We start from the raw sequence: 17,040 nt of genomic DNA, 5'->3' as shown, positions 1-17,040 counted from the left end.
CTGGCCCTCTAACCCCTCCCTTACCCAAATCTCTCTGTGTCGGGTTCTGGGAAAAGATTTTTCTCACATTCAGATCCATGCCTTTGGCAGTCAGAGCAAAGATGGCTGCCAGACGAGGCTAATGATCAAAATTCTTCAGTAGGAAGTCCACAAGTTCAACTTCAACCTCAATAATTACTGGACTGTAAGACAATTGTCTGTTCTGGATATTTGCCTGTCTGCCATGAGAGTATTTATTGACATCTGTTTCAGTGCAACTTAAGAACAAATGGATGATAAATTGAACATGAGTGTCAGGGAGACTTAGGCTGAATTGAGTGCAGTCATGTCCAGATTAAGGGGGGGGGGGGGGGGGGGGGGGGGGTGGGGGGGGAGCTGCAGGAAATCACAGGCGGCTCTTCTTCCAAGAAATCCACTTGCTTGAAAACACCCCGTTTGACTGAGCGCCCAAACTTTATCAGAGCACGAACAGAAGACGTAAGTGAACCGGCTCCCAGACAGAGGGAGGATTGTGTATCTCGGTTATTTTAGGGCTTTGTCTCTGCTTCGTATCATAATGGAGTAGCTGGGACTCGTCAGTGAGAGAGGAATATGATCAGTGACAGGACGACTCTCACAGGAAACAGGACCAGATGACTTCAGTGGGAGTAAACTGGCCTGTATTTCAATGCTAAATATCATGCAGTGGAGCCTCAAACCAACACAGCAGTAAACCCCGTCATGAATATGTATGATACTGTAGATTTAAAATATGTATAAAACTTTTCAGCGGGATCCCGTTGCTAGGAAACCAGCTTGGATCGCAGTTTACTTGCCGACAAGGAGAACCTTCCTGTCTGCTCCTGTTATAACCGTGGAAATAAACCGGGTCTGTGATAGGATGTTTATCTTGTCAAGTCTGAAATGTTTTACAGGGATGTTGAACTTGCTGAGGATGAGTTTTGCATAACAACGTGTCACTTCACATTTTTTGAGAACAAAGTGATGGCGTGTAGGAACTCCTGTGAGTCGCAGAGAAGGAATGATTACAGGTAAATTCTAAATTCTTGCAGCTCAGCGGGAGGTCCAGCCACCTGTGTTTGTATAGTCCCCCCCCCCAACACACAAAGGATATCCTGCTTTTGGGATGGGGTGGCGTGGTAAGAAGGGGGGTGGGTGATGTGAGAAAGATGAGAAGCAGAAAGATACAGTGTACACATCTGAAATCAATGGGAATGGAAAGCAACATGAGAAGTGACAAAGAATTACCCAGAGACACTATCTAAAGCTGTGCAGCTGAGCACTGCCCTCACACGCCCGACTGTGCTAACCCTACTTACAGGGTCACGCCACCAGAGGAAAATGTGTGACTGGAGGCTGTTGAGTCAATATCGCTCAGCCTGATGAAAGTGTGAACACGCTGCTGCGTTCCCTCACGAGAGAAATAAGAGCACGTCTGGGTGAGCAAACAACATCTCGCAAATGTTGCAGTCCGCTAATGTCATGCCACAGATCGGTCGCACGAGACGGCTGATCCACGCAACATGCAAAGCACATTGGGCATAAAATCATCACTTCAACATGCAGACAGGCGACAGATTAAAGGGGAAAAACTGGAAGATGAGTGGAGAAACCGGGGGATCTCGACCTGATTGCACAAGAGTTTTTGGACATGGGTTCAGCTGCGCATGTGAAAATACAGCAGGCAAATGTCCTTTTCAATCTCGTAACAGAATAGAAGACGCCAAGAACTTGGAAAGACTCAAGAGCTTTTCACGATACGGGCTGATGCTGGTGTCAATGTGCTGTAAACAAAATCCTGTGAATTCTGCAGCTGAATATATACGTTATGTCATGCCTCCTGACTGCTCTACCCATTTTCCTGGTATTAACGCATACAACCCAGACAATCTCCTGCTGCCTTCTTTCATATGTGAAAAATCTAATGTGTCATGTCTGAAACCAGCTATGTGAATCATGTGAATCATACGCTGTGGCCGTCACAAGAGAATGTTTTTTTGACCAACGTGAGACTGGGCTCTCCACCACGATCATTAAAACACAGAATGGGGGAAATATCTTTTGGAAGAATTGTTTTCATCCCTCCAGTAGTTGAGGCATGTTAACGCTGTTCCTTTACTTTGTCACCCGTTTGTAATGTGTCACAGTCTGGAAAAATGTCTGGGCTTGTGTCCTGATTGAGGACTGCTGCTGATGGATCCCTTCCCTAGTGAGAGCTGAACGGAGAGTGGAGAGAGACCTAAATAAGAAATGAAGAAGTAATTTAAGTTGCAAAAAAGGGCAAAAAGTATAAAGTCAGGTTTAGATCAGCACACTGGAGTGGAAATGTATTTTCACTTCAGGCAGAGACTTGGTGGAAAAGTAGTAGGGAAAGTGGAAACAAGTTGATGAAACGTAACAACGCAGTTAAAAGCTTCTGTCTTTTGTCGCGCTCTCTCTCCATTGTGTGTGTGCCAGTTGTGTAAGGATGGGTATCTCATTAACAGTAATGGAGGAAGCCGGGCAGGGAGTCAGCGCAGTGAGCCAGGGATATCCCCATCCTGCAGCCTGACACACTGACCCCTCCTTCCCTGCCTTTGCAACTCCCTCCACTATTAACTGATCCACCTTGGAGCGTACCATTGCATCGGGCCAGGGGGAGATATTGTTTGCAGCTCATCTAAGCAGTCCTCCGGAGGATGTTTGGGAAAGTGTTTAGAAGATCTGTGTTCGATAAGTGTTTTAGTGCAGCCTCTTTCAGATGTTAGTGTGTCTCTGCACCAGGAGGGGGTATTGAGGACGGGTTTGTCTCGGGGAGGTCTGGTGTATTATTTCAGCTTCCTCTCATTGTGTTACCTCCCCTCAGGATGCTTACTTAGGAGCCAGATGAAAACACATTTGAAGACAAAAGTTAGAATAACAAATTCCAGCTTATTCCCCTCATGAGATTCAAAAGGGAATTCAAGGGGAAAAGACAGGATGAGTGTGGGTTCGTGTCGATGTGTATTCTGCATGTGTGTGTTTAAGTTACACCACTGATCATTTTGGGATGTGAAGTGGTCTTTGTCATCTGTGAGACTGTTGGGTTTGTCCTGGTGGTGCCAGCTGCATACAGGGCAGGTGAGATGCCTGGGGAATACTAATGGCTCCATGAAAGCCCAGAGTACCAATCCAGACACGGTGACGTGAATACTGAGCAACCATTTTGCTGAATCACACCTCGACAAACACGAAGCACAAAGGTTGGTTTTAATACAGCAATTAAATTAGTGACGATGGGAACTATAGTGACAGGTCAGTGCATAAAAGTGTTTCTTTGGTGTCCCGTGTGAAAGCATAGTCCTTTCACGTTTACACCGACACTCTTACCAGCTTAGTTACCAGTTCCTTAATAGTGACCATAGCAACACAACTTCCTATTAGTCCTGAACACAACAACAACACCCAACAGAGGAGCAGTTTACACAGGGACAGCAATATAACACAACGCAGCTTTTTCCGTGCGAAAGATGTAGTTGATGGGACAACACTACACGCAAGTGAGCAATGTGTTATAAAACAATGTCAGCTGGATGTTTTCAACAGCAGGGGCTCTGCCATGACATCTAACCCAGTTCTGTCCTCCACGTTTAATGACACAAATCAGTCATGTTTAACCCTGCCCCTGTCTCTGGCCCTCTTCTATCGCCTGAAGGACACATCTGACCTGCAGCACTTCATCTGTTCTGCCCCTATCTTTCTCTGTCCGTCACAAGCCTGGACACAAGTGTGGAACCATTCATTTAAAAATAGTTTACTGTACTGGATGTCAATCTCCACAGGTGGGACACCTGGGAGTCAGACAATAGTTGGCTGCAGATGTTATCCCTATGTACCTTAACAGATATAAACTTATTTAGGTTTAAATGCATTGTGCAACGTGCCTGTTTGAAAGTATGTTTATGCAAATGCCCATCTAGTTTATGTTTGTCCCGTGTGTAGGTGAGGTTCAGCCTACCTGGTAGAGTGGCCTTGGCACACACCTGTTTGTGTGTAATAGGTGCAGGGGTCCAGGAAGTTTCCTGGCATGCACACGCAAGCGTTGAAAGGCCGTGGTGGTGAGAGTCCACAGCAGACCCTGCCGAGTAAAGATCGCCTCGTCTAGACTCAACAACACGGCCTCCATTACGGCACTGAGCTCTCAGTTGTGAGTGACGTGCCTCCAGAGGTATGTACAGCAGCACGGGTTGATCAGTGGGACATCACATTAGCAAACCACTATTTGCACAGGTGAGTCATTACAGGTAAAATCCACAGAGGCCCAGCAGGGACTGAGAAGATATGATTAGCCTTTATGGTCCTCTTGATACCACTTAGCGCCAACAGACAATAATTAGGTCATCTCTGGAGGTAAGCCACAGTGAGAGGATAACCCTGTGGTTTTCTCCTCTCCTTCCTCTGTCCTCTCTGTCTCCCTGGGACTTAGTAGACTGATGTTTCCTCAAGGTCAAACCCTGCTCGTCCTCCTGCCCCAGTCTCACACAGCTAATGGTCCCAGCTGACTCTTCCTCTCTCCTCTCTCTTTCCTTCTCACTGAAGCAATGCACCCTCTGTTCATTGGTCTCAGCGCTACAAACACAAACATTCCCACTAAGGAAATGCAGCCGGTCTCTCAGTCTCCCTGACTGGTAGTTGTTTTTAAAGCGATATGCACTCTAATACTTCAGCTCTCTCACACACGCGCACACACACACACACACACACACACACACACACACACACACACACACACACACACACTCACTACATCACTTTTCCAAGAGGGAGAGGGATGCTGCAAACATTCTCAGACACCTTGTCTGAGTGTGTGTTTGTTCATTTTAAGAGGAAACACACATATGGAGTTGATGCATTCATGCATACACAGACTAAAATAGTCACTGAGCTGAAACATGCTGACATTCTGTCCCTGAAGACTCGAGCATGTTACCATGTTCTAACAGCGCTGGGATTTGAGCCAGAATGCTTTTAAAAAAGGAAATTAACATTTTTCCTCTGAGCCTGTTTTCCCAGGCTGGACTATCCTGACCTGACCTATCGAATTCTTCCCCCAAATTAAAGAATATCCAACCCATCTGCAACTCCAACCAACCAAACCGCACACTAAACACTGAAAGAATGTAAATATAAATGATTACATCAAACCTAATTCTTTATTAAAACCTTATTGAGTACACACACACACCCATTTGCAACAATGGCCACATGGAGGCAATACATCCTCCGTATACAAGCTGTGCCAAGCCCACAGTGCTCATGTGTATATACTGTATGTGCCAGTCAGTTATAAACTCTGGTTGCTAACAGTCCTCCTGAAACAATACAGCTTTAATGATCAATGATCATGTGTTATGTTTAATATAAATGTTAAAACTTGTCTGAAACTAAACACAGACACATACTTGTTCTACCTTTGGCAGACTGCCCACAGTTTTCTGGGTCACTCATACATCAGTCTTAACATTTGAAAAAAAAAAAAAAAGAAAATGCCAATGGGAGTTTTTTTTCCCCCGCAGCCGCTCTGATTCATTTATTCCACTTTCCTTCCATTTTCCCCAGAAAGCCTTGATCAATAATAAATTCAATATCTCTGTACTTTACAGTAATTCTCTGCCCTGCAACCAAACCCAATCTGACTATGTGGATTAAATGGCCTATCGCAGCCCCCTCTGATACATGGAGGGGTTTATCGATGCACAGGGTCAATCCTGTACTGCTGAGTTTGTGTGTGTGTATACCGCATGTGACTACAAATCGTTGTATGACATATCACATTTGTTTGTTACTGAGAGTCAGCACAAACATATATAAGTTACTGCCATATCATTAATCAACTGCAATATACTGAAAAAGTCAAATAAAGACTAAATAAATAGTCATTATCGGCGCTTAGGCTGAGCACCTTCTATTTTTCTATTTCTTTCTCTCTGACTTCACTGTATGTTTTGCTTGGCTGATGTCTAATTGAAAGGATTACAGAATGGTCATTGCACAAAATCCTAATCCCCAATGATACATTAAAGTCCCATCTTTTTAATTTCTCTTAATTTCACCAACCACATGCTCCACAATCGCTCATTCCACAGTGTGAGTCCCACTTTCCCACCCCTCTCTCTCGCAGGGCCTCATGTTGCAGTCTCACTGATGCCTTGAGAAACCCATGAGGAATGTGTGGAATTTCTATATAGTGAGAAGTTTCCTAAATGAATCAGAGTTTGGCTGGAGGTGAACTCGAAGGCTGGAGACATTCACCCCTCAGCCACTGTAATTTACGAGGGGTGTAAATATTTGTTGTGCTAGTGGGGGGAAAAGGCGGGAGGTTGGGTATGACAGAGCACAGTTCCCATGATTCTATGTGTTTGCAATGTCCTGCTGAATCCTGGGAAAGGTCGTGCAAACCCCATGATGTAAACAGACGACGGCGGCGGAGTGTCAGCTGGTCGGCAAGAGGAGGAGAGGAGAAGAGGAGAAGACACTGTAGCTGGGCTTATACAATCAGCTTTGAGATGGACAGATGGAGTCGAAAGCCAAACAGTGAGATAATCTGTGTGTTATTTCATCCTCTCTCACACACACATCCATCCACATATTGATGAAGGTAAATAAACCTCAAATCAGGTTCTCTGTGAGATGTGTAAAGACCTAAGTGAAAATATACATGTTCCAAGTATAACACATTTGTGTCGTTTAGATTCCACCGCCTTGATCTAAATCGTCCAAAGTTTGAAAGACTTTCGATACAGAGCACAGTTTGTTTCATCAGCATTTCCATTGACTGGGTTTAAACACAACAAGTACTCATCATTCTCATGCTACTAAACTTGCATTTCCCAATGTTCACAAACTAGCTCACAGGCTGATTGGAAAGTCAAAACGCAAAACTATAATTTCTTCTTTGGTCTGTATGAGAGACGTTTTCGTGATGACCATTATTGGAGTCCTTCCAGAAGATTTAAGATACATCTGATCAGAAGTTTAGGGTGCTTTCAAGCCTACCTTGTTTGGTCCAGACCTTTGGACTTTACAGTTTAGTCTGAACCACGTGCCTCGAATCACACTCCAGACCAACAGACCAAAATTATGTCTTACCAAAAGGGCTGGTCTTGGTTCGACTCAAACTGAACCATGGTTTGGTTTGTTTGCGGTGTGAAAACATTTCTTTTTTTGGAAAGTTTGTACTTTCGGATCATTTGCAGGAAGTTGAGACACCATTAAACAACAGAAGAAAAAGGAACAGCTCACAGATTGACCACTGAAGATATAATGTCTGAATGATGAGGACGTTCATTTTGCTAGTACCATAATGAGACACATGTCCGTCTACAAACAAACCAAGTATAGGTAGAACCAGCCCATGTAGGTGATAATGACAGGACGTGCAGATGTAAACAATGTAATAAAAGCGTGGGATGACCCCATCATTCGTGGGGTCATCCCATGCTTAACAGGAGTTAGGACAATCAGGAGTAAACGCTCATCTCTCCCCCTCCCTCACTTGGTCTCAGTAGTTTTATTCTAACCCTCTTTACTTTCTCCTGCTTCCATTTCTCTCTGTCTCTCACTCTTTCATCTCTCGCTCATCTCCCCTCATATCTCTTCCTATCTCTCAATCCTGCTCCTGCTCTCTGATCTTCACTCAGGCGTGTTATACCAGAGTGCAGGCTGTGTCAGAGAGAGAGAGAGAGAGAGACGGAGGGAGAGCAGTGGAGGGAAATGGGTCACAGACACTACAAATTCACAAGAACGTTCACAACTCTGGGCCCTTAAATTCACTTAGACTGCCGTGTGAACGAGACAACAGAAAGTGCAAGACTCTTCTCTTCTTCTACATGTTTAGATGACAGTAAATCTGTACAATTCACAGCTGCTCTTACAATCTCGTTTGAAACACATGCACACACCACCGTCACTGTGCATCACTGTGAGAGAGATTATAAGTGACACACATGTATAGACCCAGTCTGCAATTCAATTCTGATCAGTCTAGTTTAATGTGATTGTATTAGAGGTGCAAGCAGGAAAATCAATAGCATAACGTTATGGGGCTCGAGAGAGTGATGGAGGCAGGGAGCTTCTACACGTGCACGTATATATGTGCACGGCACAAGTTTCAGTTTCCCGCGGCCATATGTGTTTGGAATAATTAAATTGAAAATACAGTTTACTGTGCACACACGCAACAAACAACCCCCATGATGACACAAAACCTTTGAAGCATCAGGACTTTTTAGTCTCTTAAGTATAAAAGTTGACCTAGTTCATGTGTTATATGCTGTAATATATTACACACACACACACACACACACACACACACATGCACGAGGGGATATGACGTGCACTGATACACACACGTGCACACACATGCATACTCTCAAGCTAATCATTCTCTCCACTTTGCCTGGCAGATAAATATTAATGAGGATTACTGTGTTACTGCAGTACACCCACGGGAAAACAAGAGACTGCGCCTCTCCGGCTCTCTCTCTCTCTTTCTAACCCGTTCCCGCTCTGTCTTTCTTTGTCACTCATGCACACCCACCCACACACGCCCACCCACCCACCCACCCACCCCCACACACACACACACACACACACACACACACACACACACACACACAGTTCTACAGTGGGTTGAAGACTTTAACAAAGTCTTTAACACATATTCTTTCTCCCCAACTTTCCCTTTTATTCTCCTAATTCAGTCATAGCAGGAAATACACACACACACACACACCACACACACACCACACACCACACACACACACACACACACACACACACACACACACACACACACACACACTATGAACTATGAATAAACCCCTTCATATGAGTGAGTCACAGGCACCGCCTCCGTTCACACTGAGTTGTGTTATCTCTGTCTAACAAAAGGCACAGATTGTAATGGGGATATTTCAGGAATCATTTTGGGGGTCTCCACATCCTGTTTGGAGGGTAGATGGAATTCAGCGTCTTCCCATCAACCCACACTTGTCTTTATTCTCTCCTTCGTGTCTCCCAGTCTTTCTCAAACGGATTCAGCGAAGCCATTTCTGAGAATGGAGGAGCAGAGATAATGAAGAAATCACTCTGGAGGTGGCAGAGGATAGGAACACACGCACGCGCGCACACACACGCACGCACACGCACACACACACACACACACACACACACACACTGAGGATGTTTTGGCAGAGGACAGAGGAGTCCACTCTCACCATAGCTACCCCGCTAGCAAACTGTCTCCATAGAGAAAACACATTATGAGCAGCTCAGTGGCTGCGGCCTTCGCTCACAGTCAGAAGATGATCATCATCTCCTTATTGTTTGATCGGGCTCTGTACAGATTTACTTTGAGCTCGTCTGTACGTCTGCTGGTTGATTTTGGACAGGGAATAAAAGATGGAGAAAAAAGAAATCAGAGCAGAGAGTGATGAAAGAGCTGGAGGTGGAGAGAGGGGTTGGAGTCTCCCCTGTCTCCCCTCCGCCTCCCTCTCTCAAAAACATTCTTCCTTTTGAGTTGCCTTGGGGAGAAAAGGGGGGTCCCCTTTCATGCCGAACAGGGTGTGGTGCAGGGGCCTTCAGGAGCCCTTTAGCTGCAGTTATTCCCACCTTCCTTTCTTTCTTCCCCTCTTTCTCTCCCCTTCTCTTCTTTGTCTCCCTAATTGGACTGACTGACCACAGCTCTCTCACCTACTGTCCTGAGGGCAGGTTGAGATCTCTGGGAATCAATACTGAAGCGAGGCTGAGCGGAGCTCCAGGGGTAATGTTCGAAACCGCTATTTGGCTTAAAAAAATAAACAGAAACTTGTATTAAATGTTGTTCCTTCAGTTTCCACGTTAACTTTACAACTGCACAAATGAATCCTGACTCTAATATCGAGGCAATTAGATCAGTGTGATGAGAAACAAGAGGCTGACCCACAGAACGCCCGAGTCCAGCGCTGACCTTCTCTGTGATTGGTGCAGACAAGATGTTTAAAGGTAACAAGGATCAATTAGTATTCCTGCCTCACCGCTCGTCTGGCTGCTTCCAGCTCTCAGGCCCAAAGTGGCAAATTACAGTCGAGCTATTGTCTGTTTGCATTCCTGTCCTGCTCGTGAATGTGTGTTTTGTACACGTCTCTATATGTGTGTGTGTGTGTGAACTTCTCCTTCTCTGACAGTGATCCCCCTCCTCCCACCTTTAAACCCTCGCTCCCCTGCGGTGCCCCTGACAACAACATGTTTCCTCGGAGAGCGATCGAGCCTCCTAAAATCTGAAATGTATTTTCACCGTCTGTTTAACACTTCCCCCTCAGACGCACAGACTTAAACACACACACACACATCCAGTCTTTCCTTTTTTTTTTTGTTTGTTGTTTTTGTTCTTAATTTCACCAGAAAAGACCTGAGGAGCTTAACACGATAGCGGGATAACAAAGAAGGAGGATAATCCTAATTCAGACTGCTCACAGATGTAATCTAAAAAAAAAAGCTGTTTTTAAAACGTCAACACCAACTGTGTAATTCATCCTCATGATATCACACTGTCAACATATTTACTATATAACTAAATAAACCCATCAATCCAGTTTTGCATGCTCTTGCACTTCTTTCATCGCGGCCACTTTTACTTAATCAAAGATGGAGAGAAAAGGGGGAACAAGGGGGGAAGGAAGCGAGACAAGTCTGGATATTTAGATGGGATTTCTGAACCACAATAACAAGGAGTAGAGGGAGAAGTTGAGGTTGAGAAAAGACAATGATTCATGTCGAAACAACGTCCAGAAAACAAGTTTGTCTCGTCTTTTATTGTTTTGTGGTTAACAGTGCATGTTTTATTCAGGCGCGTAATCGCTGTCGACCGTGAAACAAGGATTGCTGTGTTCTCCCTGTAGATATTACTCAATTAACTGTGATAGGAACCCCACATCCATCAGAAAACTTCTGACACAGACATGAGACAATTCATCTGCATTAGTTATATGACAGGGACCAGATGAGGTGGTGAAAAAGCAATCTGGAGGATCCATGGTTAAGATATGTTTCAAACAAATTGCTTATTGCTAATGGTTTTTTGAGGAAAGTCAGTGGGGATGTGCGCCGACCTCTGCGTGTTCTCTAGGAAATGCAGAAGGCCATAAAAAAACTAGGCTTTTCCAAAAGTGAAAAATTCTTTTAACAGTATCAGCAGTAAACATCTCCACTACAGAGTTCCCCTCCGCTCAGTCAGCTGCATATAAATACAGATTTTGTCAATATGTTCCCCTGTATGTTTGTGTCTGTATGCAGCTCACGCAGTTATATAAGGCGGAGACTGATGATAACACAATGCGTTATCTAACACAACATGTCAGAGCAGGACAAAGCTGCAGCTGTGTGTAGAAGTGAAAGTATTTCAGAGCTTTGCAAAGGACATTGGAGGGTAAAGTCATAACACGACAGACAGTATACCTTTTATAAAAGCCTCAGGGGAACAAACCGGTAGATCACTCAGCTTTGTTCACCTGCCAACACCGAGCAGAGGAGTCGGTCCGACAGTCTGATGATTTAAATTCAGTTTCTAAGACATCTGTGACGATTTATCGAGCACTGTTCTCGGCCCGCGTGGTCCGATAGATAACCGTTTAGAAAACCTGATGCAGTCACTGCCTATACACAGGCAAGCTGATGCACATGCAACCATTCAGTCGTTTTTTTCCCCCCAGCACAACACAACAGTAATATGAATGAGTGAGTGTATGTAAATCACAACAAGTAATCCCCCTTCAGTCTGTCTGCACACAGCTGGCTGCAAGAAAGATGGGAGGCAGAACGCAATCAGGAGAGAGAGAGCAGGGAGAGAGGCCTCCCTCCTTTCCTGCGTGAGAAAACCTAGAGATTTGAATGTGTGTGAGTGTGTGTGTGAGTGTGTGTGAGTGTGTGTGAGTGTGTGAGTGCACGCGTGTGTGGGCGCCAGCCAATCAACCGGTAGCAATTACTTCTCTCCTCAGGATAGTGAATAGTTTCCTCCAATCAAGCACTATTACTACATCAAGCCAGATTATATTAGATCTCAGTTAATCAATTTATTATCCACTGAAAAAAATGACATCCTGAAGTTTTTGAAAAGCGAGTCCTGAAATGATCAGGACAAATTCTAACTCGACAGTCTCAAAGATTTGACTTCCCCTCAATTCTCTTAAGTGAGATGACTTGTTCTTCTTCTTCCTCTGCAAAGGAATAATGTTAATGTATTTACGTGCACAGAGACGTGAAGCTCATTGCAGTTATTTTTCGTGTAGAAGCTGCAGGATGGGAATATGCACGTCTGAGCTTATTAAAGTGAAAGCTGTTTCATCTAATGTACAGTGGCCACGCTGCGTAATTTACGACAGCATGAGCCAAGCATGTGTGTGCTTTGCGTGTATCCTCTGTGCGCACGTTCAATCAAAGAGAGAAGAACTACAAAGCCACCGATGGGCTTGTGGCGTTTAGAAGAACTGAAGTCACATCACATCACATCAAGAGGAAATGAAAAGCCAGATGAAATTAGTTTTAGTATGATTCTATGAGCATCGGGGTTTTTTGAGGGAAAAGCAGATTGGTCTGTAAGTCTGAGTCACTCATCACCTGAACACACACTGCACTGAAGTTTGATCCACTTAACCCCAGTGTTTTTACAACATGAAAGAGCATGGGGGAATCAAACACACACAAACACACACACTCACATTTCTTGTGTGCGTTCGCTTTGCACACACATGCAGTTTTCTCCTGGTGTAAACAACTTTTGTGAGCAGCGCAAGAGATGAATCACCTGGCAGGTTAGAGCCTGTCTCGTCTTTGCAGAGACATAAAGGTTAATTCTGCAACTCACATTCCACATCTAATCTTTGCATGGAAACTATTATCTACTGTCCTCGGCCCACACCCACCCACATTTACAGGAAAACCCGCAAACACTGAGGCTCCTGATGCCCGGCCACACAAGCTGGTTTCCACAAAGCTCCAGGCATAGGACATGGATCCAACCCTGAGAAGGAAGCTGCAGGAGAGGACTATGAGCAGCTTTACCTGATAACAGGAAGTCAACTCATGTCTCAAGTCGGTTGAGGTGCATTGACAGTGACAGGCAAACAAGCTGCACTCAAAGACAGCTCTCCCACATGCAGCGAGACTTCCCCTGTAACCTTGAGAGCTGCGGGACAGCAGGGGAATACATTAGCAGTGACAGAGACTGGAAGGACTGGCAGACTTTGACTGTCATTGTCCACTGTAGAGATTAAAAGCTTTGCCTTTGACTTGCCTTTCACCAACTCCAACCTAATACCATCCCCTGGATTAGCTGAGAACCTTCCCATTCTAAATCCCACTCACACACAGAACATCACGGCAAGACTTCCAGAGGAGAAGCAGAGAGAGAGAGAGAAGGGGGGGGGGGGGGGGGGGGGGGGGGGGGGGGGGGGGGGGGGGGGGGGGGGGGGGGGGGGGGGGGGGGGGGGGGGGGGGGGGGGGGGGGGGGGGGGAGAAGAGGTGAGGAAGAGGAATTTCAGAGAAGAAGGGAAAGTCTTACCCTCTCTCCACTGTTCCTCCCGCCTCCGCAGAGTCCCCACCGGCAGCTTGAGCATCAGCCGGCGGGTCCTCCCGGGTGTCATTGCGCCTTGGACCCCCATAGTGCGCTCCAGAGTGCGTGTCTCCGTGGGTGTGTGAGCATGTGTGCGGGTGTGTGAGGTGGGTGTCCTCGCCGTCCCGTCCAGCCTGGCAGCCGGGGGTTCACGCAAGCTTGTGCGTGGGTGCGTAAATGTGGAAAGAAGCCTGTGTGGTGTGAGCGTGTATGTGAGTGTGTGTGTGTGAGTGTGAGTGTGAGGGTGTGTGTGTGCAGAAGCAACACAACTGCTCCTATGTTCCTCTTTCTGCTTCTATTTCCCTCTGAGTTAGAACACTGCCCATGCTGCTCCGCTCAGAGACTCTCCTCTCTGCCGCCCAGGAGGTGAATGAGTGTGTGTGAGAGAGAGAGAGAGAGAGAGCGGTAGCGCGCTTTGTCTTTCCTCCCTCTACTCCAGCTCTCTGGCAGCTCCCCCTCCGCACCGCTCACACTCACTTCCTTCAGTTGGGGGCTTAACCAGGTCACTGGATTAATGTGACGTTACGGCTGTTATTAGCATACGCACTGGTGTCACGTGATCAAATAATAATTGTGTCTGAGCACATGTATTCCCCCCCACCCATACACTCACACTCACTCACACACACACACACACACACGCACGCACGCACACAAGCACACTCCCTCTTACAGGGGATCACGTGGGGAACCTCAAAAGGAATATGGGATGTTTTGCCATCTGGTAGGGAGATTATCTTTGAAATCCCACATCCAGCTTTCTCTCCCTGCACTTGTCTGGAATAGGACACAAAGAGAGTTTACACACACACACACACATGCATCCTTGTAACACCCACACTGCTCATGCATGCAGATATTGATCATCCTATCACTTCAGCGTCTACATGCAGAAAAGTGAAGACATTTTTTACAGTATAGTGGGGGTTCGGGCTCCTTCATCACGAGAGCTGCAGCTGCAGCCACAGAGCTGAGTCAGTCCTCTGTATCCACCATGGTGGTCTTTACATGTCCATTAAAGCTATTGGACCCATGAGTTACAGCTGCACCATAGTGACTTACTGTCATATTCTCGTCATCACTCACCGCTGAGCTCTGTTTGCCTCTGCACATCAATACTGAACTGCCAGCTGATTAACTAAAGTGGATCAACACACATGCAGACATGCAGGCAGATGTCCAGTATATATGCACATATGCACGCACACATGTGCAGCCGGTTCACGTATACTGTTATAACAGTGAACGTCCTGGTGGCTGTTGTAAAGCCAGTAGCTCTGGATTATAACCAGGAAGATTTAGCTCGTGTATCATAGTTATGAGGTGATTTGATGCCGGGTCATACGGGTGTAAAATGAGATTAAAGCCACCAGTCAAAATGAGCAACCAAACAAGCGCCCTTTCCATTCCCCCATACCCTTTCTTAAAGCAAAGACCCCTGACGGCTTTAGTGACATGTTACTGTATTTGTCACAAATACACACACACACACACACACAAACACACACACACAAGCACACACTGTGCTAAAAACGAGCGACAAGCATATACAGGAGAAAATCATCTGCAGAGGTAATCCCCAGTAAGCATTATTTATTCAACACCCTGGCCCACATCAGTGTATGGCCTACATGAGAAATATCAGAGGGCTTTATATAAGCGTGGTCTGCAGACATCCTGCTCGTATAGATGGCATACTGAAGGAACTGAAAAATGAAACCAGAAGACTCCACTCATTTCTCTCTATTTGCATTATGACTGTGTGTTTCATGTTAATTCACGTCACGATGGCAGAGATTAACTGCCGCCGCTGATTCAGGAGACAAAACCTCGCTGTTCTAATAAGGATTTCGTACGAGACCTTGACAGGGACATGGCAGCACACTCTCCTAATTGAACAGTTTAAGTGCGGTTTGCATTCGTCTGTTCTCCTCCGCAGCTCGTGTATTCTCCTTTTCAAGATTTTTTAAATTCCACTTCTTCAAATCCTGCGAGGTGATAAGCCCTCTTCTTGACAGGCAGGGATAAAATAAGAAATAAATAAAAGAAAAAACAACATGTTACTATTCTTGATGCCTCGGGCTGGATGCACAATGACCCATTTCAGTCAACGTGCATGCAGAAGTGAAGGCAAGTGGGATTTACACTTGGTAATGAAAATATGTGAAATACAAAACTGAACTCACAACACGAGAAAAAATGTAAAACAAATCGGGCAAAAAAGCTGCAAGATTCAGAACAAGCTTCCTCAAATTGAACTAGTAGCTATTAAAACATTTAAAAACAGCAGATAAGTAGAGAGAGAAAGAAAGAAAGAGAGATGATCACTAAATGCTTAGAAGAGATGCTAATGAGGACGCACAAAGCGAGTTGATTACCCAGGTTTTACTTCTGCAATGTGTCTGTGTGTCTGTGTGTGTGTGAGTGTGTGGCTGCCTCTGTTTGTAGTTGTAATAATAAGATGCAGTGATTCACAGGAATAGAATCCCGGCATTGTTACACATTAATTTACCCTGATAACCCAGCCAGTCTCTGCCCACGGCCGTCTGACTCATCCCTATGGTCCTGCTCCTCGCTGTGTTTGTATGTATTTAAGTATCTTTGTGTGTGTGTGTGTGTGTGTGTGTGTGTGTGTGTTTGTGTGTGTGGGTGAGTGTGTTTATGGAAATACCCTCTAGCTGGACCAATCCTGCGCAGCCAGCGAGGGAGGGGGCTTGAATGTTTACGATTTAGGGTTTTGCAAATTACAGAGGGGTTGCGTTACAGCACAGGAAACACACACAAAGAGTCATATAGGAATAAACAATACAACCATGATAGCTTCATTAAATTAATTTCTCAGTGTACGCCTCTGTGCCTCTGAGTGTATATGCTGGTGACGTCTTCCTCTACCTCCTGAGAGCGAGAGGCGCAGACAGCAGAGGCCTCCTTCATCAGGCCAGAACCAATCATAATGGCTTCTCCACAGGGGAGCATCCACCTCAATTATCCTCCCCTCAGCAGTGCCTACGTAAGAAGGCCTGGAGAAGAAAAAAAAAAACTTCTACATGCTCAGAAAGGTAACAGATCGCCCATGGGATTTTGAGGAAATGCGGACATTTGTGTGACTCACTGTGAAAACTAGGCCATATTTGTATTTTGGGGCGATTTGGTGGAAGTCTGGGACAGGTTGTCCTGGTCAAACCCTGTTGTTCGGCACAACATCTGCTCAACCTGCTGTGAGGTGACCGTGTGTGTGTGTGTGTGTGTGTGTGTGTGCACGTGTGTGTTTCAGTATGATTAAACATTTCAGCCATTGGAATGTGGCTAGACTGAACATCACTCTGAATGTGTTGTGTTTATAACCTTGATAAGTTGAGTAGACGTTGCCCTAAAAGATAACTGTCTTTGTCTCAGTTCATATCCAGACTCATGAGCAGCTATTATACAGCCAT

The 17,040-nt window shown here is 45.5% G+C and overlaps 1 protein-coding gene across 1 annotated transcript in view; it reads right to left on the bottom strand.

Annotated features, from left to right (window-relative positions):
- The window catches only part of frmd4a (FERM domain containing 4A), a 65,727-nt gene extending 51,697 nt beyond the window's left edge, over window positions 1–14,030 (bottom strand). The window contains 2 exon segments of the mRNA XM_034587197.1: window positions 13,556–13,579; window positions 13,581–14,030. Coding sequence (XP_034443088.1) covers window positions 13,556–13,579; window positions 13,581–13,655 — 99 coding nt within the window. The 5' untranslated portion in view covers window positions 13,656–14,030.
- Window positions 14,031–17,040: the final 3,010 nt, after the last annotated feature.

The sequence above is a fragment of the Hippoglossus hippoglossus genome, chromosome 6, assembly GCF_009819705.1.
Source record: "Hippoglossus hippoglossus isolate fHipHip1 chromosome 6, fHipHip1.pri, whole genome shotgun sequence".
NCBI classification, from domain to species: Eukaryota; Metazoa; Chordata; class Actinopteri; order Pleuronectiformes; family Pleuronectidae; genus Hippoglossus; species Hippoglossus hippoglossus.
This window is presented reverse-complemented; position numbering and strand designations above follow the sequence as displayed.